The 24,775-nt window shown below is 43.9% G+C and overlaps 1 protein-coding gene across 2 annotated transcripts in view; it reads right to left on the reverse strand.

The window, feature by feature from the left end:
- PTPRT (protein tyrosine phosphatase receptor type T) overlaps positions 1-19,630 on the reverse strand; it is a 477,129-nt gene extending 457,499 nt beyond the window's left edge. For both annotated transcript variants that reach the window (XM_048498724.1, XM_048498723.1), the window contains exons 1-4: positions 19,362-19,630; positions 9,654-9,735; positions 5,385-5,500; positions 585-759 (exon numbers count right to left, since the gene is read on the reverse strand). In XM_048498724.1, the coding sequence (XP_048354681.1) occupies positions 585-759; positions 5,385-5,500; positions 9,654-9,735; positions 19,362-19,625 (637 nt within the window). In that variant the 5' untranslated portion in view covers positions 19,626-19,630. The remainder of the gene's footprint in view (positions 1-584; positions 760-5,384; positions 5,501-9,653; positions 9,736-19,361) is intronic.
- Positions 19,631-24,775: the final 5,145 nt, after the last annotated feature.

Consider the following 24,775-nt stretch of genomic DNA (forward strand, 5'->3'; position numbering starts at 1 on the left):
ATTGGAGTTTTTCCTCAGGTCAAGGGTAAAACTCTCATATAATCTATATCAAATAGGCAGGGGCATTTTTTTTTTAAAAAAGAATTATTTGAACAACTTTCTTAAACAGAACTATAATGTTTATGATAGTATTGTAATATTATTTGTATTACTGTAATATTAGTATTATTTTCTACTAAAAATAAGTCAAGATATCAAAATGAAACAGGAGTCTCACCAATCAAGAATAAAGCCCCCACTGAAAACTACAAATCAACAGATACCACTGGGAATCCTGGGAAAATTTGGGCTGGGGTGTAAAGTTCAACAGTCTAAGCATGAGGCAAATTTCTGTGATGAATAAGTTCCATAATTTGAGGTTCTGCAACAGAAAAAAATTGCCGTCTCTGGCATTCATCTATCATAACAATATTAATCATACTAGCACTTCCACAGTAAAGAAGAGACTTCTGGAATGTCCTCATCTCAGAGATTGGAATCACTGCTTCATTGTCAAAGCTCAGCATAGAAACTCGCCTTAGACATTTTTGTGCTTATACAGATACAGGAAAGGATAACAAAATATTTTATTGGATACTGCTTACCTTTCACTATTAATTCTGCATAGTTGGAAACCCCAGATCCACCATCGGAGCGGATGACACATCGATATTTACTGATGCTGCGCTGTGAAGTGTCTGCAACACTGACCGTAGCAGAAAAACGCCTGTGGTTTACGACTCTAGTGACCATTAAAGCTGTGTCTCTGCCATTCCATTGCTGCCAGAAGAAACAGAAAAGCAACATGAAATAATTATAACATGAACTCTTTGGAGTCTTTTTAGTTCATATTTTTTTCACATTTTTAGCAAAACACATAGTTTCTGGGATTTTAATTCCCCCTTCCTAGAAATAACCACATCTAACAAAACAAACTGAATATTGTCAAAGGCTTTCACAGCCAAATTCAACTGGTTGTTGTGGGTTCAACTGGTTGTTGTGGGTTTTCCAGGCTGTGCGGCCGTGGTCTGGTAAACTGAATATCTTCAAAATATAATTTACACTGGTTGAAATTATATCCTCAAAATATAATTTACACTGGTTGAATCCGTACATGCCATCATTCAGTTTGATTCTTTAAACCCAGTAAACAAAGACCATTTTTCCACAAAATGATTTCTAAAAACCGCTCTATTTCTTTGATTTCTATTATTTTAAAAATAAGCCATTAGATTTTATGTCCAGACTTTTCAAACATGGTCTAACTATTCAGATATAGCAATGGGATTTTTTTTGTCAAATTGACTACAACAGTAATTTGTCACTAGTCAATAAGCACGGTACTTATCTAAAATCAATCTTTACCACAGTGTCTTTTAATAACATAAAAATACATTTTTGTTCAAAACATTATCATATCCTATCTCATTTAAAATTTTAGAATTTGTTTCCCACAGTTCTTAATCTTAATCTGAGAGCAATATATGCAATGTGTATATAACTGAGTTTGGGCTTGTTTGTTTTCCTGTAAAGAAAAAATTATTGTATTTGTCTGATCCAAACTCAGTTTGCTTTCATTAAAATCACTTGAATGTTTCTGAGGAGTGGGCATCTAGACTTCAAATTTCAGCTTAACTGAAACTTAGGCTGTTTCCGCACAAGCGGAATACAGCGTCCCAGGGACGCTAAAAACATCGTCCCTGGGGAGGGGTTCGCATGGCTGCCGCTGCTGCATCGCAGCATAGCAACGGTGGCCTTGCAACCCCTGGGTGGTGTAAAGCCGCTGTTTCCAAACCTCGCTCCCTGAGCGAGGTATTTCAAAAACAGCAGCTTCCAAACGCTGCCGTGCGAACGGCAGCAGCTGGAAGGCGCCATTTCTCCCCCTTTCCCGAATGCCTACCTTGTCTCCTGGCTTCCAGCTTGTCGCAGAGCAGTCACTCCAGGCTGCGGGGCGTGTCCCCTGGCTTCTGCGACGAACTAGAAGCCAGGAGACAAGGTAGGCATTTGGTGATGGTGCAGCCTGTGCAAAGGCTGCAGCGCCACCTGCCGCCCTCCTGGGACTGCGGTCCCGGGGGTGTGTGTGTGTGCATCAGCATTGTTTATGCCGACGCACCCCTGCACCATTGTAGTACGGAAGGGGCCTCAGTGTTGACAGGAAGATGTGAAAATTTCCATGTGAATTTTGTGAGAGATTATCATTGATAGTTAGGATCAAAAGTTCATCTAGTTTGACATCCTGAATTTTCAGTGCCTAAAAACATCAGGTGATATGGAGTTTCACTATGGTCAAGCCTATGTGTGCTCCCAGACTACACATTGCTGATAGGGAATATTTTGCTGCCTGTACAGCAAATTTTTCTTAGCTCTCACTTCCCCAGATACTGGGGACTTTACAATTTGACTGCAGAGGTCAAGACTGAGACCCGTCTGTTCTGAAAAAATCTAGAATCAGCAATGTGAGTGAACTGTTGAGCTCTCTGAAACAACCTCCCCTCCTTCTCCCACACTTTTTGGGCATTTTTCCCCTCAAAAGTCTTTCTGTTCTTTTCTGTTCTTATCATTTTTCCTTTTTCCCTTTTTCCTCCTTTTTAATGACAACTGAATTTTCAGTGCCCAGTAAAATGATAGCTATTTGCTCAGAACTTTAGTCTATCTCCCCTCTCCCTTGTTCCATAACATGGGATGAAGACAACAGATTCCAAACTGTGAGTTAAATGCTGTTTATTTATGGATTATCTTGAACCTGACTTGTCAGGAAAGGGTAGGGTAGGGTAAGAAAGGAACAAACAAATAAATATCTGCATCATTCATTAAAATGACACATTCTAAATTAATGCTGGTTTGTCTAGGGTTGGGACCAAGGGGACCAAGATGGGACCAAGGGGTCCCCCAGAATTATAGCTCATGTCCAGACAGTAGAGATATGTTCCTCTGCAGAAAATGGATGCTTTGGAGGCTGAACTCCATGACACCCTATCCCAATGAGGTCTCTGTCCACCTCAAGCTTCAACCACCCCCAAATCTCCAGGACTTTCCCAACCTGGATCTGGCAACCCTATCACCCATCCCCTGCCTGGGGCCAGGGGCAGAGGTGTATCTAGGGAAAACGGCGCCCAGGGAAAAGCTGAGTTTTCCACCATCCCAGAGGTGTAGCTCCAAGGGGGAAGGGTGTGTGCGATGCACTGGGCGCATGCCCTGTGGGGGTGTGGCAAGGGTGTTCTGGGGGCATGGTGGGATGGGGCGGGGGACACACCAGTGCATCAGGTGCTTTTCCCCCTTGCTACGCCTCTGGACCCCCACCATGGGCAGCCTCAGGTTGCTTTAATTTGTTTCAAAAACATATTATAGCCCTTTAAATGCTAACACTTTTTTAAAAAAATTCTGCATGAGATTCCTATGGCCTTCCTTGCAGCAAAAACAAATTGTATGACTTTGAAAACTAACCAAACTTTGAAAACTAACCAAATGTTTAATTCCATCAGTATCAATTTCTATTGGCTGCAGACTGCTTCGTCCAATGCAATAAAGTGGGCTCTAATCCAGTGAAGCTTTATGCTAGATTTTCTTCTAAAATCATCTTTATGGTGCCTGTTTATTTTTGCAGCAGTTGCAGGAGGCAAACACCATGCATAGAACCAGGGGAATGCCATGGCCGGGTACTTGCTCTGCTCCCCAACACCCTTCCAGGAAAGGCGTGGAGGATAGAAGGAGAAGCCATCTGCTAGCCAGTCAACCATGCACCCCAGCCCCCGGGGGTGGCAGGAGGCAAGCACAGGAGGGTGCACTGGTGGGCCCAGTCCAGGGGGAAGTGCCCTGAGATGAGCCCCCATGGCATGCCGAGCTGCATAAAGAGCCCAGCAGCAGCCACAGCAGCAACAACATGCCTGTCGCCCTCCCCGCATTCAGCTCCAGGCCTGGCGAGGGTGGAAGGGCCGCTTGTCTGCAGAAGCTCAGAGGCACAGAGATGCAGCTCCTCCAGGCCCCGTGGCATGGCTGCAGCTACAGGAGGGAGCCCCTGGTCTCATAGCTCTGCAAACAAAAGAGCCACAGAGGCAACACTATAGGGGCTCGTTGCTGAGCCAGTGCCTGGCTTCCTGCTGGAGGGGTATGGGGGGCAATTTTGCACCCCCAACATGATTAAATGGGTGGCGCCTGGGGACATGTGACCCCACATGTCCCTCTGGCAGGTACGACACTGGCCAAAGGTCTCCTGGAAATCCTAAGTTCCTCCTATTGGCAGTTTGAGTTGGCAACCCGCATTTTGGTCATCTTAACTGGTTACCAACCAGCATTCCCTGTAAGCCATGTGCCCACACAGACACCATATTGGTGCCATGCAGATTAAGCATCTGCTGGCAGGGGGAGCTCTTGCAGCTGGCTCTGTGCCACTCAGTGGTCGGGAAGTTATGAACAGTTCCTTACCATGGTTAGAGGGACTATTGTTCCCAACACAATCCTTATTACTGCTGGTTTAGTTAATCCTTAGCTGGACTGAAAACTATGTCAAGAATATTAAGCACCATTCTCCTTTCCCAAACTGTCATAGTAGATTTTTTTGTGTCACCAAGTTGGACCTGACTTATGATGACCCAAAAAGGTTTTCAAGGCTAGAGATTTTCAGTGATGATTCTATGTAGCAACCCTGGTATTTCTTGATGGTCTCCCATCCAAATACCAACCAGGGCTGACCTAGCTTAGCTTCTGACCCCTGATGAGTTTCGCCTAGCCTGGGCTATCCAGGTCAGGAATAAATTGTATAAGTAATCGACAATTATTTGCCTTTACTATTGATGCATAATGTTACTGTTCAAATGAAAAATTACCATTAATAAGAAAAGTTGTCCAACACTCCCACCCCCAAGAATTCCACTATGTATAATTTATGGAACATTGAGGATCATGCAATGACCAAGATACATGATTTTAATTTCTTTCTAGCACTGTAATAATGCCTCAAGACATGAAGTCTTCCTACATCAACCTTCATCTTCCTACATCAACCATGACTATATAACATTTATAGCCCTGCTTGACCACTACCAGACCTTGTCCCAAATCTGCAAGTTTGCATACTCAGATTTTGTAGGTAAAATTAATGAGAAACATTACATATATTTATTTTAAAGCTGCTTGTTTTGTGCAAGAAGTCCAGATGCTTATCATGTTCAGTTGACGTATTCTCTCAGGGTACAATTTTACAATGTCAGGAATGTGGCTGAAAACATGTGGGTGTGTTCTGTCCTTCTGAATGGAAGGGAAGTTTCCATAGGTACACAGAAAACACTCCACTGCTCTAGTGCATCCATCTGTTTTTAGAGAAAGAACCAAAAGACCCTTGAATCCACAGGGCTCTGCAAGTGCTTTGGAGCCTTTGAAAAACCAACGAGACAGTGCGTCCACTCTACCTGTAGCCACAGTTTGTCATGTTGAGACCACTTTCCTCCAGCAACACACTGGAAAGTTGCATTTTGTCCAACGTTAACCTCCACATTTTGAAGTCGCAGGAAGTGAGGAGCTTTTCCTAACAAAAATTAAAAAAACATTACCTGGGTAGAGCAACACAGTACACTATTGTAGCACAGGGGTACATTGTGAAAGTCAGACATTTTCAACAAATAGATCCAATTTCCCATGATCCACACAATTGAGCAAAGCAGTTCAGTAATCTAGAGAGTTTATGGGTTTTTACACAATATGGTTCCATGTTTCAGCACAGGCCAGAAAACAGTCAACACTTTAGTTTTCTGGTAATTTTGGATCAGGCTTCTAAAAAAGCACGAATACCTTCCAAGAACATGTTTCAATTAAAGTGTGCTATAAGCAAAAAAAAAGAAATACCTTTTGTGGAAGAGAAAAATCATTCAGAGTTCACTGAGATGCTCTCATAGCAATCCTGAGCAAAGACATTTACACTAAGACTTCAAATATCTCCTGGTTGCTACTTGCACATTGAAACGATACCCGTTTGTTTAAAGGAAAATGACATGTAGCCTGGGAGTTTACAGCAAATTCAATAGAACTTATTTCCATGAAAGCAACACAGGGGACTGAGGCACTGAATATCCTAGACAAAACAGTGGTATCTCTTGTGGGTTAGCAGTTAATTTCAGAGGAGTGTAAAATAAAAGATTAGATTACTGCATTTGTAGTAAGCAAAATAGTGACAAAATAGGGGTTAAATTTTCTTCAGTTCATGTGTCAAGAAGAAGATACTACAGAAATTCTCCTACTATATGGCTTCATTGGAAAAGACAATTTAATACACATGAATTCATCTCATAGTAAATCATGCCATCAGTCCATTAAGGCAACTATTGTCTACTCGGACTGGCAGCAATTCTCCAGGTTCTCAGGAACTTCCCTGTTACCTATTTGTGGGTCCTTTTAACTGGAGATGCTGAAAACTGAAGCTGGAACTTGCTGCATGCAAAGCGACAGCCTTTCCACTGAGCTCATCCTCTCCACCCTTTTCCCTGCTTCATGCCTCTCCCCCCACCACAAACATTTTTCTTTTAATAAAATGAAGCCAATATATTGACTGAGCTTTGTTATACTGATGCTATATTGTGCCATTACATATAGCCCCAATGTGTAGGACTGCTGTACCAAGAACAAATTCTATGCAGCTGGGAAAGTTGCATATGAATGCTCAGTGAGGAAGGCTGATTCTGTGAGAAACCAACACTGACTACCTCTTCCTCAAAGGTTACTTCAGACTCTGTCCAAATCTACATGCATAATAAAAAGAAAGCTGCCTTAGTGAGCTTTGAAGCACCAAGTCTAGTCAACGGAGAGAAACAGCACAAGGGTAGGCCTTTTAACTGTTCAGTACTTTATCCATGTCACAATGTATTGATTTACTGGCTATTGTCCAAGACAGAGTCACATATCTGTCAGCTGAAATAGAGTGGCCTTGGTACAAAACTATACCACTTCACAATGTCTGTGCAGCACACTATGTTGACAGTTGGTATCTTCCATACCTTTCATCTTTAATAAATAAAATGGAGTCTGTTTAATTGATGATAATGCTATTATACTGAAGCCTCTGAAGAGAAAAAAAGGAAGCAATTCCAAAAGATACATGAAATAAAATTCCAGAATAAATGAAAATAAAATATGGGCTGGTGACTTTATATTCAAGCAAACAGTCCTCAGCTATTTCCCTAACATTTGAATACTACAATAAATGAAAGGGAAAATAACAAAAAGGTGGGGGTTTTCCTTCTGTGCATTAACCATTATAACCAAGGAGACTGTGCTGGCTGGCAATGTTTAAAAAATGCTTAGCAGAAACCAGAAAAGGACTGTAGGCTAATGCCTCAGATTTAAAAAGTGCAAAAATGTATTCAAAAAGATCTGGGAAATTTCAAACTCTTATCCTCACCTTCATAAATTGCCTTCATAAATCTATTCATGCTACTAAAACCATGTAAATCATGTAAAGAGTACCCACATACAAGCCATATGATTTATGCCTCCCATCAACAACTCTATAACCACTCCACCCTCTCCTTTTCAGACCACCTAGCCCACTAGAGAGAAATAATGGTCCATTCTGCATAGCACTAATAAGACCTCCTGGGGACATCTTTTAAAAAAGCTACCTCCTCATTTTTTGTCTGGACAACAAGGACAAAAAAAAGCATCAGAGAAGAAATAGGATCCCCCCCCATCATTTCCTCCCACTCAAGTTTAAAGCTCTTGCGCCCAACATTTTATGGTGCTGCCATGATGCTCCATGCCTGTAACTTTATGCTGAAGGTTTCCCTGGCTCAGTTTGTTCTGCAGGTTTTCTGCCGGGGGCCTTTTTAGCCTGAAAAGTATATGGTTGCACTCAGCTCATCCTGCTGATTCTGGTAATATGTAGGTAAGACTATATGTTGCTGGAATTCATGAGACAAGCTGAGTTCAACCATATACTTTTTGGGCTGAAAAGGGGCCCAACAGTGGAGTCTGAAGAGCAAATGCCCCAGGGAAACCTTCAGGAAATCTCTGGGAGCACAGAGAATTCCTGCAGCACCATAAAATGTTGGGTGTGAGCAGTGGAGGAAACTAACAAGAGCTTTAATGGTTAGACAGGAAAAATAAGACGTCTCCTCAGCTCCACACAGCAAGAAGAGATTCACTTACAGACGACATGGGAAAAAAAGGTTGGCAGTTATACTTCCTAAAAACAGGACAGCTCGAGCTAGGCATCTTGAGAACATCTTTGGAGAAAAGGCTGTGTGGAGTTTTTCCCCAAGATGCCCTTATTCCATCCTCAGGACATCATATTTATGCTATGCAGAATGGATCAATGCTAAGGTACAATCTTTCTACTAGATTTATGAGGCAAAATATTCCACAGAGGGTTTTTGTGTGGGCGGGGGGAGGGGGGGCTCTGAAAAGAATACCCATTGATCTAGACTATCTTGGGCATATTTGGGGTCCATGCTAGGTCTGTGCTAGGTCCGTGCTATATTCTGTCACAGTGAATTGGGGCTACCTTTCCAGTTTATCCTAGGTGATGTCATTTTGGTGGGTGATACACACACTGCATTCTGCAGCAGACACTCAGAGCTATTGGCTCTGTTGCATGCTCATAATGTCCTTTACCTTTTAGTAGGCTTAGCTAAGTCCAGTTCAAAGATGACCCATTCTGGATATAAGTGGACCTACCTTACAGGATTTTTTCCCAAATTCTAAAGCTGTCAGACTACAAAAATCACAGAACTGAGAGTTCATGGCAAATCTGAAAGTATACAGCTTTTTCCTGTTGAAATGAGGAGATTTAAGGAGTAAAATAGAGGTAGGGCAGCTGTCATGCCCAAAACTAAGACAATTAGGCAACATTCACTCTCTGGAAGAAATGCCCTGGAGTGCCCTTTCTTTAAAGGGCTGTGTGTGTTGGGAAGTTGTACTACACCAAACAGTAAATTCACAAGAATTCAGATACCTGGCAGCTGCTGAAAATGGGAATATAGCCGAATGTAACATCTGAACAACACTGGGCCCACAGAACTTTTTATCTGAATGTTATAATGTGGACACCTCTAATGACAACTGAAAACAAAACTCTAATTGGATTTTGGTTTGGTTTGTTTTTCAATGGATAAAGCAGCTGAAGAAAATACATCAGCCTGGGGTTTGTAGAGAAACAATCTTTAACTTATTTCTCTACTTCACAGTAAGAGCCAAATGCTTTGAAAGTGATACATATTTGTTAAATCCTTTCATGGAAGCACAGAAAGAATTTACATTCCTTTAAAGAAAAGGCACTCTAGGGCATTTCTTCCAGAGAGTGAATGCTGCCTAATTTTCCTAGCTTTGAGCAGGAAGGCTGCCTTACCATCAGTCCCCTCCCTAAGTTACTTCTATAATGCTACCATTAGAACCCTGTAATTCTACCCCTTCAATGGTCTGAATCAGAGCTAACAATCAATGGCTTTATATCGCCCTCAATAATGGACTAGGATCTTGGCACCAACTGCACATTCATAGCAGTTCTGCCTGTTGCACAACTTGAGAAATTATGTATTTATTCAGGGCTGATTGCCTCCACTTTGTAAGCATTTGCAAAAAATAAAAGAAGATATTTGGGAGCTGCCTGAATTGGGTGAATTACTCTTCTTGATTCAGAGCTTAGAGTAATACATTAGTGTAGTGGGAAGGAGCGGGGGAATTGCACTTACTGCATGGATGGGCAAGGACTCTGACTTCATCCACAGCTATGTATCCAGGATGACCCTTCAATGAAACTGATTCAAATATCACCTGAAACAGACAGGGAAAAGCAAACTCTTTAGACATGTTACCTCAAATAAATGTTTAACTGTTCCCAGTCTCATGTATCCTGTGCTAAAACCACGAAGAGCTTTTCATGTGCATTCATTTCAGACTTGGTAAAAAATTCCCAAGTCCTTTGCAATTAATGTTTTACACTAGTGGCAGACATTGTTTGATACGGCAGTGTGCAGGGTACTGCAACTTAAATAATCTGGAAATAAATTACAACATATCAAAAATTCTGGGTTTTTTCTAAACGCCTAAAGACTCACAAATGGAAAATTAATAATGTCATTCTCGAGCAGGTTAAACAATTCAAGTACCTAGGTATGACTTTTTCTTACAATCTTTCTTGGTGCCCACATTATAACGCTGCTCTTACCATGGCCACCAACAGCTATAATGCGGTCTCACGATTTTTCTACAACATAGGCAATAGGTATATTCCTGCCACACTTAGGGGTTTAATCCCAAAGGGTGAACTCAGCTTCTATATGGGTCCCCAATTTGGATCTCAACAGTTAATCAAACAATCAATATTTTGCAATCAATGTTTTTTCATAAAATAATGGGTTTCCCTTATTGTGTTCCCTTTGCGGCACTATGCCTTGAAATGGGTCAATCTATTTTTGAGACCATGGCATGGTTAAGAACGTTTAAATACTGGCTTAGGCTTCACTTTGAACAAAATTCTTCCAGTCTTATTTGTTCCTTCTTATCAGATACAAAGTACATAAGTTGGTGCAGTACCATCAAGAAGAAAATAGAAAGTATTGGCTTCTTGGCAGAAGCTCTACACATGCTTACCTCTAAAGAAGCCTATCAGTCTTTAAAAACTAAACTTCTAGACTGGGAATTTTAATCACTGACAAGTATGGCAAAAAAGTGTTCCCCTTTAAACCTAGCAATTGCTCCCACTGTTCTAGGCAAGTGAAGCAAGGCCTCCTTCTCCCTGCCCCACTCTCACTCATTCACCAGCTCACCCAGAAGTTCTTTCCACACAGCAGAAATAAAACATCCTGCAGGTGTTTTAAAAAGATCCATTGAGGCTTTTGGTGTTCCCACAGTGTGCAGAACACAAGCGTTGCCAGCCAAAACTACCCCCCCCCCCCTTACTGACTGATGCAGCTCTGGCAAATTTCACAGTTGTTCCTGTCATTTTGTGTGCTGCTGCAGATTTTCCTGCTTCCACCGTTTGGCGAAGGTTTTCCACAGAGGTTTCCTCTGCTTGCAGCTCATCCATGTGCAACTTCTGCATTAAAAAGTAGAAGAATAAAGTTGGTTTCCCTAGCAATCCCAAGCACAGATAGTTCTTTCCTTTTTTTGAGGGGAATATCTATGAAGCTATAATGGCACAAATATGCATATAGTGCAGCTTCTCTAATGTGACATCACAGATTTACACCTCAAAACGAAAGGAAAAGAAAAAAGAACATGTGATGCGGGATCACCAGGCAAAAACAAACTGTATTCCTCTACTTTTCAGGTGGAACTTGCATGAAGAGCTGTCAGCAGAGGAAGCCTGTGTGGGGAATCTTCATGGAGAATCTTTGCGGCAGCAAACAAAATGGTGGATGTGAACAACTAAAGTGAAAGTAAGATGTTTGGCTGGGAGAAAGAGCATTTCCTGCCTGGTTTTGTTTGCTCAGCAGGCAGGAAATATCTTCAACCTGAGTTGGGTTGCTAGTTTAGCAACTTTTGCGAATTCCAGATTGAGAGAAATAAAATGTCCTGAAGACGTTTTAGGGGAGAGAGCTATGCAAACGTCTTAGCCAAAACAGTTTTTAAAACAACCTCAAGATGTTTTATTTCTGTTGCACAGAAATGACCAGTGCTTCTTTGGATGGGCAACAGCTAAAAAGCATTGTCTGGACATGCAAAAACAACACTTTTTTAAAACATCAAAAGGATTAAAAAACCCCGGTGTGTTTTTTATGTCAGATTTTTTTTTGAAAACCTAGGTGGTCCCCTAGGTATGCCAAAACATCTGTTGGGGGGTAGATTTAAATATCTGCAGACAGGGAGTACACTTCAGAATTAGATGTATAGACTGTTGAAGGTGTTCACGACCGGAATCACTAGGATGTTGTGGGTTTTCAGATATATTGATTATTTGGACAGTGGCAAATATTTCCAGTAATAACTAGAGTGTTACATTGATTGCATTAGGATCTGGGAGACATAAGGATAAATATCTAAATGAATAATTTATTATTTTCCTATGTGGTCAACATGGAGGGAAGGTGTCATGGTATAGCCCACATTGTCAGATCTTAGAAGTGAAGCATTCAGCTGGGAAACCACCAAGGAATACATTGCAGAGGAAGACAATGCCAAACCATTTCTACTTCTTACTTGCCTTGAAAGCATGTTGCTGGAGTCACCAACTGCCACTTGATAAAACTTATGTAGGTAGGGAGTCAAGCACTACAATGCAGCAATTTCAAAATAATGTTCTGTAATATTCAAACTAAGTAACAAATATTGATCCTTATCTGTATTTTGGCTGGTAATTCACACTGCAAGTCTTTTTTTGGTCAGGCATGATATGATCATTATATAAAAATTATTTACCAATTAAAATATTTTTACTCCACCCTGGTTGTTGAGCAAGATATAGTAATCTTTTGCTTTATTTTCTTTTTTGATATCATTTTTCCTTGGCACGTACAGTTAATTTTGCATGTATCATACAGGTATTCATTTTGTGAATCCACTCCCCTGTGTGTGGCTAACGTTCATTCAATCATCTTTGTGTGGTCAAGAAATTCCAATGTACAGGTACATTAAAAAAATGGATCATCACCTTTTCCTTCTTACTAAGTAAAAGATCTATGTAGCATGATAAATCAAAAAATTTACCATAAAACAAATCAACCTAAATGGTGATCTAAATTATATTCTGAGTTTCTTAACAGTGAGCTAGCAGGCAAAAGCTTATTGTAGAATTCATCCCATGTGGCCAATAAAGTAGCAATCAAATTATCTGTGAGACAATATAGTTGTTTTATGGCTTAACTAATCTATAACAGGGTCTTTTATCTGGGCTGTTTTATAACAAAAGATATATTATTTTTATCTTTGAGAGCCAGTATAGTGTAATGGTTATAGTAATGGGCTAGGATTGGGCAATTCAGGTTTGAATCCTGCCCTGTCATGGAAGCTTGCTGGGTGAACTTCAGCCAATCACACCTCTCAACCTAACCAACATCACAGAATTGCTGTGAAGATAAAATAGGGGAGAGTAAGGCAATCTACTTGGAATCCCCATTGGGGAGAAAGGTAGGTCTAAATGAAGTCAAAAAAATACAGAAATAAATAATGTGTGTCTAAATACAAACAATGTTTTTTCTTCACAAGTAACTGTTCTTGTATACGGAGGTTTAATCAACTGACTAACCTTCATATGATGAGTCAACTAATGTCAGGTCTGGACATGAAGTGGTCATGGGATCATGGGAAACCCTTGGAAGAAAAGATTCTGAGTAATTAGATCCTGTATTATTAAATTTGGGAAGTTTTTGAAGCCTAGAAAAAGTTTCTTAATGAGTTCTCTGTAAGCCCTCCCTTGAGTCCAAGCTGCAGCCCTTCCTACAGCTGCTCGATTCCCAGCCATAGGTTCAGCAGAAGCCTATTTTTAACTATCCCAAGCTTAAAGCCCTTGTGTAGTTCAGAAAAGAAAACTACATATGAAGGAAACATTTTAACATACTTAGAGCCCCATCCAGAGAAGGGGGGGCATCAATCCACTGGTGGAAGCAGCACGTGATCATGCTGGCACATTTGCCCTCACAATGGCAGAGGAGCGAATCTGCCGGCATGCAGCCACTGCCACCTTGCCCCCCAGTGATGGGACATGGCACCAGACACAGTACCAGGATCCCAGTGCCCCTGCGGCCGCTGTTGTAGCAAGGGGGGGCTGGGGGGGCAACTTTAGTTGGCTCTCTCACAGCCATTCATGGTGTTATTCCAGTAGCTGGGAATTCAGACTTATGATGCATAACTCTACTGAGCCCCATAGAGGTTTCTCAGTGGCAGGGAGGCTTTTTTACTTTTCAAGCCTCCCATGCTACCAGGAAGCCTCTTTAGGGGTGGCAGTCGGGCACAGCAGTGACGCCACGGCCGGGCACCCAGCTCTTGTATGGAGCTTTCCAATAGTATATCCAAGATGAACGAACACCTTATTTCTGTCAATAAAGCTCAGATTAAATTCAAATTACTACATCTTTCATAACAATAGTCTTCATCATGGGGAATGTAGTAAATGAAATAAATGTCTACTAAAAATAGATGAATGAGACTGGACTGTGTTTCCCAGTATGACCTCCTTTGCTGCCTTAGATCATCACTGTGGGGCATTCAACCGGTGCCTGCCTGCAGATTGTCTACCTGTCAACCATCAGGGTAAGGGCATTTTTAATGCCTGACCCCTCTCTCTGAAACCAGTTCCCCAGGAGAGTCTGGGGTCTGGCATTCCATAGGGCATGCAATTCTCTTTTGTTTAGGGCAGCCTTTGGGTAGCGTTACAAACCAGGGAGATGGCCAGGCCTTTTGATCCTTCAGATTGTCTTTTCAAGTTGCTGTTTTTATTGGTTTTATTGTTTTATACCCATTATATTTATTTCTACTACATTTATATTTACTATATTTAAATGTGGTAAGTTCCGCAGGTCCCCTGTAGGGAAAGAGTGCATTGTATACATTAAACAAACTAGGGATTGCTGTTGCTAAAATGCCTTCTCAGTGTCAATTTCTGCTCCTCCCCCCCCCCAACCCAACAGTATCTCGTGAAAGTTACAGTGTAGGAATAAAGTGGCAAGGGTGAAGCAATGACTTTTACTACATACTGAAGACATCATGAATTCAAGAAACTGTCTTATAGTTGGTCAGACCTGTGGATTTTCAAGGAAAGAACTTCTACTCTGACTGGCAGTAGTCGTCAAGAGTCTCAGGCTGAGGTCTCTCCCAGCATCTACTACTTGATTCTGGAAATACTAGAACCCAAACCTGGAATTTTCTGCATACAAAACAGATGCTCTACCACTGAGCCTCTCCTTTATGAGAGAAATGTTTCCTTAAAAGAAAATCCAGGAAGAGATCACAGAAAACATTTTTTCTGGGGTTGAAACACAAATCAAGTCAATACAGCAGCTCTCAATGATCTATAATGGGTTTTCCTCTCCACGTTTACAGTAAAGATTAAGTCATATTTGCCGATTAACCTAGGGAAAAGTTTTTGTAAAATATGTTAACTCAGAGTTGATGTATTTATAAATATTTGTATTGATGAGTGTTGGGATTTTTTTTAAAAAAAAAAATTAAGCCCTTTCAGGTATAAGAAAAAAATATGTCCCATTTTTCATTTATTTAAGCAACCCTTTAATGTGCCAGTCAAATGTACTTATGCATAAAAGATTAATAAGCAGAAATAAACTGAATGTATCTCTCATTTCCATTTCATATGAATCTGCTTAATTAAAACATTTGATCTAATGCATAATATTTCTTTCAATTTTGGCAATATATAACTGTTAACAGTTAAGATGTTGCAAGTGACTGATATAATCTGCAGCATTAGGTATCCTTTGGGAAGTCTTAGCATGTCTTAGTCATGACTGTAGAATCAAAATATCACGGCTCCAAAGGCTCTTAATACTCATGAGTAACATTCACAGAACCATATATGTGAATATGCAATATATTAGTGGATGCAACAATAAAAAATACATCAAAGAAGGCAACAATCCTTCAGAAAATATACTCCACACTTCAACATAAATAGTCCAAATAGTCCAATGACTATTTTCACCAATGAAAATGGTTCCATGCTCATTTTGTGAATCCACTCCCCTGTGAGTGGCGAAAGCTCAGTCACATGCTATTCCATTGCTATTGTTCAAAGAAATGGAGTAGCATGTGATTGAACTCTTAGCCACACACAGGCCCTCATGCTGTAAGAATGAATGGATTTTTAACAGAAACTTATTGAAGAGTGTTGCAAGAGACTGTAAGCATGTTAAAAACATCAAGGCCGAGGAAGTGGATTCACAAAACGGGCATGGAACCAGAAGGCTCATCTTTGGACTACTTATACTGCTGTTTGGAGTATATTTTTTGAAGAACTGTTATCTTCTTTGGTGTATTTTGCATTGCTGCACGCATTAATATACTACATATTCACATACGTAGGTCTGTGACTGCCACTCATGAGTACCGGAGCCTTTGTAGGTGTGATATTTTGATTTACTGTTAGCTGTTGTCTTTATTAATTTGATCTTTTCCCAGACTCTTAGTCATGACTAAACATTTAATTTGGCACAATCTGAAAAGTTCATAGAAACTTCAGGAAGAATGAAAAAGGTAAACAGAGTGGCCATTTTAAACAAGCATGCTAGCTTTAGAAGATAAACATCTGGACCTTTTTATTTCTGTTTATTAATCTTGTATGCATAATCACAATTTACTGATACATTTTACTGGCAGGCTTTCAGGGACATGGCCATGCTAGCCAGTCTAGATAATGTGAACTACTTTTAGACAGAGGGAAGTCACCAAAATCTGTCTGCTATCATTGCAATCCTGAGCAGAGTTATACTTTCCAAGTCTATTGAAGTCAATAGGCTTAGACGGGTATAACTCTGCTTAGGTTTGCATTGTCAATCAGATCTACAAGGGGAACAGGTTGCACAAATTAATCATCATGTAATGCCAGTATTTGCTATACTTTGTTTTTAATGGTTAACCCTGGCATGCTAAACAGCACCTCTCAAGACATTAAGGCATTTTAATAAAATGAACTCCATAAGTAATTGGCAAGATAAAATTAATTTCACCATGTCATTTATCAGAACTGTAACATGTCCCTCTATTTCCATTAACACTGCAACCTTCTCTTGGGAGTACGACAAGCATCTGTGGATAGCCAAACTACAGTTCATATCTTCAAGTAGAAAGAAGGAGGATTTATGCTGCAAGCAGACATTTTTGCCTTTTGCTGAAGGGGAACACTTCTTCTGCCCCACAGCAGCTTTTTCAAGAGTGCAGAAGACCATTTGCAGCCAAGAGCATCGCACCATCAAAGGTCCTCTAGATTCCACCATTTTTTATTTTCTCATACAAGTATATGTTCTCCAGTCCACTGTTACCTAGCTTAACAGGGGTTATGAACTTATTACTAAGGAATCTCCACCAGCTGCTAAGAGTGCAACAGCACACAAGTATCTTAAAGTAGTAATGGGAAAATACTTGGCTTGGCAATGCGAGAGGTGGCTAGGAAGGGATGTTTTAGACTATGTATACGGGGAATGGGTGGCAAGGAGGGTTCCGCAGAGTAATTCAAGAGTCCAAATTGAGTTTTAAAATATACATTTGGTGTCAAAAGCATACATACAGCAAGGCATAAGAGCACATACATACAAGTTCCTAATATATAGAAAGGTTGGAAAGGTAGGTGGGAGGATAGAGAGGAAGTTGGGAAGCAGCAGGGTGATACGTTACCTAATGATCTTAAGGAGAACACGAAGTAGTAGAAGGCAGGGATTCTACGCCAGCACAGAAACCCAGTAGAAGACAATATATCGTGTCTCACACCGACAGGACCAAGGGAGGTTCAACTTAGCAATGAGCAAGGTGTTGCAGGTGAACCAGGCTTTTATAAGGTAGATCGTTCTCTTGGCGGGAAAAGGGACCAATTGTACTAAGTTTCGTTTCTCCATATCTGTGCTAGGTTTGGGGTGCTGAGGTAATTAATCAGCTCATCTATTACTAAGTCCCAGGACAATAGGGCCAATTGCTTGTTATGCTAAAGGGGGAAATGCTGTAAGGCTTCATGCAGATTAACTCTGTAGAGACACTGCCCAGGTTATTCAAATTTGGCTGAGACATTTGATTAGGACAGGGTGAGTGGTTTAGGAGAGTCATAACAATAGGTGGAGGAGATGCAAAGAAGCGACCATCTGTTGCTGACATGTTTTCTAGAAGAGATAGTGAAATGCAGCATCTGATACCAAGGTGTCTTTCCATATTCTTTTGTCTTACAGTATCTTAGCAAGGTGTGGTAATCAAGATCATGCCCACAAACAAAATGTGGAGGGGGGACAGGGTGAGTCAATGTTCTATCTATCTATCTATCTATCTATCTATCTATCTATCTATCTATCTATCTATCTATCTATCTATCTATCTATCTATCTATCTATCTATCTATCTATCTATCTATCTATCTATCTATCTATCTATCTATCTATCTATCTATCTATCTATCGGCCGCCTCACCCCCAAAGGGCTCAAGGCGGCTCACAGTACAACTGTTCTCAATTTCAGCACATAAAATACATAAATAAAGCTTAACCCCATTAAAACAAATTTTCAACAGCAGCAGTTACTTGAAATTTAAATAAACAAAGAGCAAGCAAATGTAAAGAAAGGCGCCCGATTGAAAGGCCGGAAGGGGAGAGGCAGGGCCCAAGATGGAATCAAGGCCCTGCCAAGATGGAAAACTGGCAGCTTCAGTGGGGCGGCAGTAGATCCGCGCCCAGCCTCGCCAAAGGCCCGGTGGAACAGCTCCATCTTACAGGCCCTGCAGAACTCACAAAGGTCCCGGACCACTGGAGGGAGAGCGTTCCACCAAGCAGGGGCCAGAGCCGTAAAGGCCCTGGCCCAGGTCAAGGCCAGCCGCATCGTCGCAGGGCCAGGGGTTTCTTGCAGTTCCGCTGCTGCCGAGCGCAGCGGTCTATGCGGGACATAAGGGGTGATGCAGTCCCACAGGCTCAAGTTTGCCATCTCCACATGGACAGGGAGTGGAGCAAGCCAGATTGCACTATTGGCAGTCTCCATATGGAGATTGTGAATGGGGGTGAGTCCTGCTCACCAACCTTCAACTGTACCCTGCCTGGCAGGGGTGGAGTGCGGCTGTGGGGGGTGGCAGCCCCTGGGCTTGTCTTGGGTGCCATTTCAGGTAGATATGCCCTGGGAGGAGGATCCCTGTGTAGCTAGATCACAACTGACAGCAGATGATCAGAAGAGATTAGGCACTCCTGGATGCGCAGTCAACAGTTAGATCAAATGTACCTCCAATACCTGACTCAGAGGCAGCCAAACCAGACCAGCCACCTAGTCCCAGAGTCACCAGCCCCTTTGGAACCCTTCAGGCCTTAGGAAGAAGCTTAGGTCAGAGCTACAGGAGCAGAGATGGAGTGCATGCTTAGCTGATTAATGCAAGCTGCAGGCTGACAGAAGAGATGAGTCTTCGGAGGATTGTTCCTGACAGGAAACTGTAAGTGTGAGTTCCTTGTGTGTGGCTATAAAGTCTTTTAGGAGGAGTCACCGGGGTGTGGATACAACAAGCTCAACAAACTCTGAACCTGCTAACACCCTACTAATTGGTTCCTGGAACCATGACCTTGGACTGTATTACCTGCTTCTGCAAATTCTCCTGACCTGGACTGTTTAAGTATACTTGTCAAATTCCCTCTGGATTGTTGTTACTTGAGAACTTCAAGAGAGACACTGTAACCTGATACTGGTAGGCAGCCAGAACAGGAACTCACGCTGGATCCAAAACATAACAATAGAACTTTTTAATATATGTATATATATAAGGGAAAGAAACACACCTGATAAAAATGCGGCCAGAATGTGCTGATAGCAAGTTCTGCCTTCACCCAACCTTCCGTAACAATCCCAGAAACATTCCAAATGGGGTTGCCTTGAGGTCCACCATTCACTTTCACATAAACATTCAATGACCCAGGGCTGGAGCGGTCTCGGCTGGAAAGATAGTAATGGAAGTCTATGCAGTGGGTATCGTTTTCCTTCAGGGTTGGTAACAGCAAGTGAGCTTTTTGCCCAGATGCCCTTCCTGAGCTGTTTACCATCATAAAGGAGCCTGGAGCAAAAAGGGGAAACAAGAGGAAAGGACAGGAGAGAAAGAAAGTTAGTGGTTGCTCTCATCCAAGTCTCTCACAAAAAGCCCTATTAAAATGAAAGAAGTAATTCATTTTTATACCCTGCCTTTCTCTTCCAAAGGAGTCACAAAGCAGCTTATAATCACCTGTATGATATAGTGGTTAAGAGCAGGTGGACTCTAACCTGGAGAACTGGGTTTGATTCCCCACTCCTCCACATGAGTCACGTGAGTTTTATCTGGTGAACCTCATTTGCTTTCGCACCCCTGCTTGATTCCTACTGAATGATCTTGGGCTAGTCACAGTTCTTCAGTACTCTCTGAGCTCTACCTATCTCACAAGGTGACTGTTGTGAGGAGAGGAGAGGAAAGCAGTTTGTAAGTCCCTTTGAGTCTCCTTCCAGGAGAGAAAGGGGGGGATAAATCCTCTTCCTCCTTTTCTTCCTCCTCCTTTTCCTTTTCTTGCCCCCCCCCCATATCAGGCACCTTTTGACATAGTTGAGGCTGATAGTGTTCTGAAAGAACTGCGCTGGGCCAAGGTCACCGAGCAGGCTCCATGGGGAGGAGTGGGGAATCTAACCTTGTTATGCACATTAGAGTCCACAGCTCATGAGGATGAGCTGGGACATCAAACACAGTTCTCCAGATTAGAGTTCACCCCTCCTAACCGCTGCACCATTCAGGAGAGACAATAATTCTCAGTCTGCATACAAGTCAGAAAACAAAACAAGTATTCATCACAAAGAACCCAACCCTATTATTTCATGCTGGCACTTGTTTGAAAGAGACAAGACATCAGAATTACAGGAGGTACAAATAAATTTTCACCCACTGCTTCAACTATACTTATTTACTACTATTTTCAATTTTTTCCCCTAGATTTCAAGTAAAGACTGACAGTAAAATATTCACCCCAAGCATGAAAACACACACATTTCTTGTTTGTTGTACTAACCTCTTATGCAGCGGTCAGAGCCTCATCACTGCTTATATATATATATTTACATATCATGAAACTGGCTACCTTTATAGTATTTCCAAATCAATTGGCTAAAAGGTTAGTGTAGGGCAAGCTCATTAACACACACAGGAGTTAACTTTCTTAGTAGAGTGAAGTTATGGCAGCAAACCCAAAAAGCCAGTGGGGAGGAGTTGTGGGGGAGCCAGAATTGGCACTTGATGACATCACTGCCGGCCTTACATCAGGCAAGTCAGCTGTGAGAGGGCTGAATGAACCACGCTTTGGCAGACGACCCCCGAACACGGAGTTCTTCACTCGAGAGTTGACCGGGGTGGTCGGTGGCAGAAGTACCCCGGCTGCTATTCGAGTTATACCCCCATGTCATTGTCCTCCAGGGACTTGTTTCTCCAATTCAGACGCCCTGCACATGAACAGTTGGGTTGGGTGGTGAGCCCCATACCCACTGTCTGTGCAGTAGAATCTATTCCATCACTCCATTGATTCCACCAGCAGACCGGAATAACATTTATTGTTTCCATAGAGGGCACGGAGATCTGGTGGCAGCAGCTCCATTTTGCCATCTAGTGCCTTCTTTTGGTTTATTCTCTTCCTGACTCCTTGATGGTGTTTATAATCTAGACGAGTATAGTAAAAGGGTTGCATAGTTGGAAGTTTGTAGTATTTTTTAACTTGTTATAGGTTGTATTGATTGTATAGTATTGAGTTGTGGGGAAGTTATCCAGTTAGTTAACATTATGGACATGGGGTTAGATGCCCGCCTGGCTGCAGCTTAGGGTTTAGCTTAGGTTAGCAGAATAAAATTTAATAGAGTCGGGCCCAGCTTTTAGTGGGGGATTTAGTCAGGCTCTGGGTGGAGTGAGTTGACAGAGTTATGGGGCACCAACGTTGGGGCTGGGGATCCCTGTGCTGATGGGACGGGGTAGATATTGCGGTAGGCGGTGGCCATGTATGATAGAAGACAGCTCGAGATACAGTGCATGCTCGTTCGCCTTCCTGACCTCCGACCTATCCCGAGAAGCGACGAAGGTGGCTGGGATCCAGGGACACTCTACTTCGTCTTTGATGTTGATCAACGCCAGGTCCATTAATAACAAGCATCTCAAAGGTGCTCCAGGATTTTCTTGGGGGCCCAGCAGGTTGGACCCTGGCGTGTAGTCCACACCGAAAACCTGGGTGCTGGCGAAGGTGAGACCGGTTAAGCCTTGTGCGAGGTCGGCGCCACCAGGTTTCACGATGTCTCCATCAATCGTGAACACAGGGCCGGGGGGGTGGAGTGGCTTTGCCATTTAAGCCGTGAATCTATCCCTTTTAGGGCAGTCCCCGTCTCCGAGGAGATCACCGGCATGGAATGCGCCGGTCTCGAGTGGTTGGCCGTGGAGAGGCTGGCCGTGCTTCTACAGTAGTACCCACCCGGGTGCAGCCCATTTAAGCGCACCCGGGGGGACGGACTCTGCAGCGCTGACTGCTGGAGGGTGGTGTCGAGACTGGGCGCTGCGGTTCCCCAGGCTTATTGTCTTGGGGGACTTCAACGTCCATGTCGACACCGCCCTCATGTACTGATGTGGCGCGAGGGCTAAGGTGTCATCCATGGCGACGCTTAGGCCTCTCCTTAATAAATTCTGGCCCCACTTTCCATGAGGCCGGGCATACGCTGGATTTGGTCTTCGGGTCGGGGTAAATTTGGCCGTATCCTCTGTTAGCAAGAAGTGCCATGGTCCGACCATTATGCCCTCTGAAAGTCCGGGTGGACTCGCAAGCCTTAATACCCTGTCTAGGCGACGGGCTAATTTATGCCCGGCCCGCGAGGAGACTCATGGATCCACTTGGTTTCCTTGAGATGCCCTGCGCGGGACCCTGAGACTCCGCCCGGCACACTCGATGAGCAGGTGGAGGACTGGAACTCCCGGCTCTCCGATGCCATCGAGGGTTGTTGCTCCCCGGCGTCCTTCACGCCTCCGTTCTCGGGCGCGCCAGCTTCCCTGGTATACTGAGAGTTGCGCCATATGAAACGGGCGCTTAGACGATCTAGAAGCGAGTGTGGAGGAAATCTGCGTGACGAGGCCACGCGAACATCTTATAGGACGTTTATGAAAGCCTCCATGAGGTGAAAGCAGCGGCGAAAGAGGCGAAGAGAGCTTTCTTCTCTTCTTCTCACCGCATCCGCTTCAAAGCTCTCGCCTCGCACAATTATTCGGTATAATTCCGGTTCTTTGACCTCCCCTATCGGAGAGGTCCTCAAATCCCACAATTGAGTATTAGCTGTGCCAAGGGAGCTTTTACTTGAGCTTTTTTTCGCGGATAAGGTTGGCGTCATGCTCAGCCGGGACCTTTCCCCCACGATTGGATACAATCAGTGAACTGGAGGCTCCCTTGTCAGTCTTCAGGCCCTTTGTTTGGCCCAGTTTTTCCTTGCTCTCCGAAACCGCTTGTCGATTGCGACCTTAGCTGCTGTTAGACCTACTACCTTCCGTCCACTTCTGGATCCGATGCTCCATCCCGGCTTGTAAAAAATCCTTGCAGGTGGAGCCACCACCCCATCTGTTGAGTATTATCAATGGCTCCCTCGAGCAAGGAGTCTTCCCGGACGTGGGTTGAAGGAGTGCAGTGGTCCGCCCACTAGCAAAGATATCTTCACCGTTAGATCCGAGGGATCTGGCCACCACCGCCCCGCCTCGAATCTTTGCGTTTCTGGGGAAGGTGATTGAGAGTGGTGCTGGAGCAGCTTCCGGCTTTCCTGGATGACGCATCGTGCTGGGCTTCGACCCTTTACGAGTCCGAAGCTTCCGTGCTGGGCATGGGACGGAGACTGTTCTCGCCGCGGTCACAGATAGTGCTCCCAGTATTCAGCCTCGACCGAGGCGGATCGGCGCTGCTGGTATTGTTAGATCTTACCGCAGCGTTTGACGCGGTTCGATCATGACCTTTTGACCCACCGCCTGGCACGCCTCCGAAGTGCGAGGCACTGTCCTTCAATGGATTGCCCACCTGCGTTTCTCCGGGGTCGAAGTCAGCAAGTGAGGTGCGCGGGATCAGGCCTCCCGGAGAGCGCCCTGATTGCGGTGTACCTCCAGGGGGGCTCTACTATCCCAGCTGCTATTTTAACTCTACTTCCATATCATGCGACCCCTTGCTCGACTGCCGGGTACGGAGTTTTCGGGCTGACTTTTGTCACCAGTACGCTTCGATCGACACGCAGCTCATTCTGTTGATGGAGGGGAGCAGTGCGCCCGCCCTCGCGGCTCTCCAGCTACTGTTTGGAGGCGGTTGCTGGTTGGTTGGAAGCCAGAGCAGGTTAAAAACTGAATCCCATCGAAGAGCCCGGAGATCCTCTCTGGCTTGGCACGCGGGGAGGAGGACAGGATTTTCCAGCCACCGGTGTGGGAGGGGTCAGCATTGGCGCCCACGACCCCTCCCGTGCGCAGTCCTGGGTCCCACCTGGATTTGTCTCTCTCAATGGAGACCCAGGTGTGCCCATACAACCCAGGCTGCACCTTTTTCCACCTCCGTCAGGCCCGGAGGGCTGGCTCCTTTCCTCTCCCAAGCGGACTTGGCCACTGCTTGATCCCATGCAACGGTCACCTCCAGATTAGACTATTGTAACTTCGCTCTACGCGGGCCTTCCCTTAGCGTTTGATCCGGAGACTGAAGCTGGTTATCCAGCATGCAGCGGCGCTGGCTACTTACAGGCAGTGCCACTTATGACCATATTCACCTGTATTGGCGCCAGCTGCACTGGCTTCCGGTGGAGTTCCGGATCATTTTCAAGGTGCTGGTGGTGTTGTTAAAGCGACCTTTAAGGCCTTACGCCGACCCTGGGGCTCCCTACGTGATCTTCGAGACCGCATCACCCCGTATGTCCCCTGCACGGCCTCTCCACGCTCAACGGAGGCTAATTTGTGCCAGTGGTCCCTGGCCCTGTGTGGTCACGATGCTGCTGGCCTTCCACGCGGGGCCCAGGGCCTTTACGGAAAACCCTGGCCCCGGCCTGGTGGAACACCTTCCTCCGGCTATTAGGGGCCTCTCGCGGGACCTCAGTGAGTTCCTTGCAGGGCCTGTAAGACGGAGTTGTTCCGCCGGGCCTTTGGAGGGACCAGCCGCTGAAGTGGTGCCCCTCGCTGGCTCTTTACATCTGGGCCTGTCAT

The sequence above is a fragment of the Sphaerodactylus townsendi genome, linkage group LG05 (genome assembly GCF_021028975.2).
Source record: "Sphaerodactylus townsendi isolate TG3544 linkage group LG05, MPM_Stown_v2.3, whole genome shotgun sequence".
NCBI classification, from domain to species: domain Eukaryota; kingdom Metazoa; phylum Chordata; class Lepidosauria; order Squamata; family Sphaerodactylidae; genus Sphaerodactylus; species Sphaerodactylus townsendi.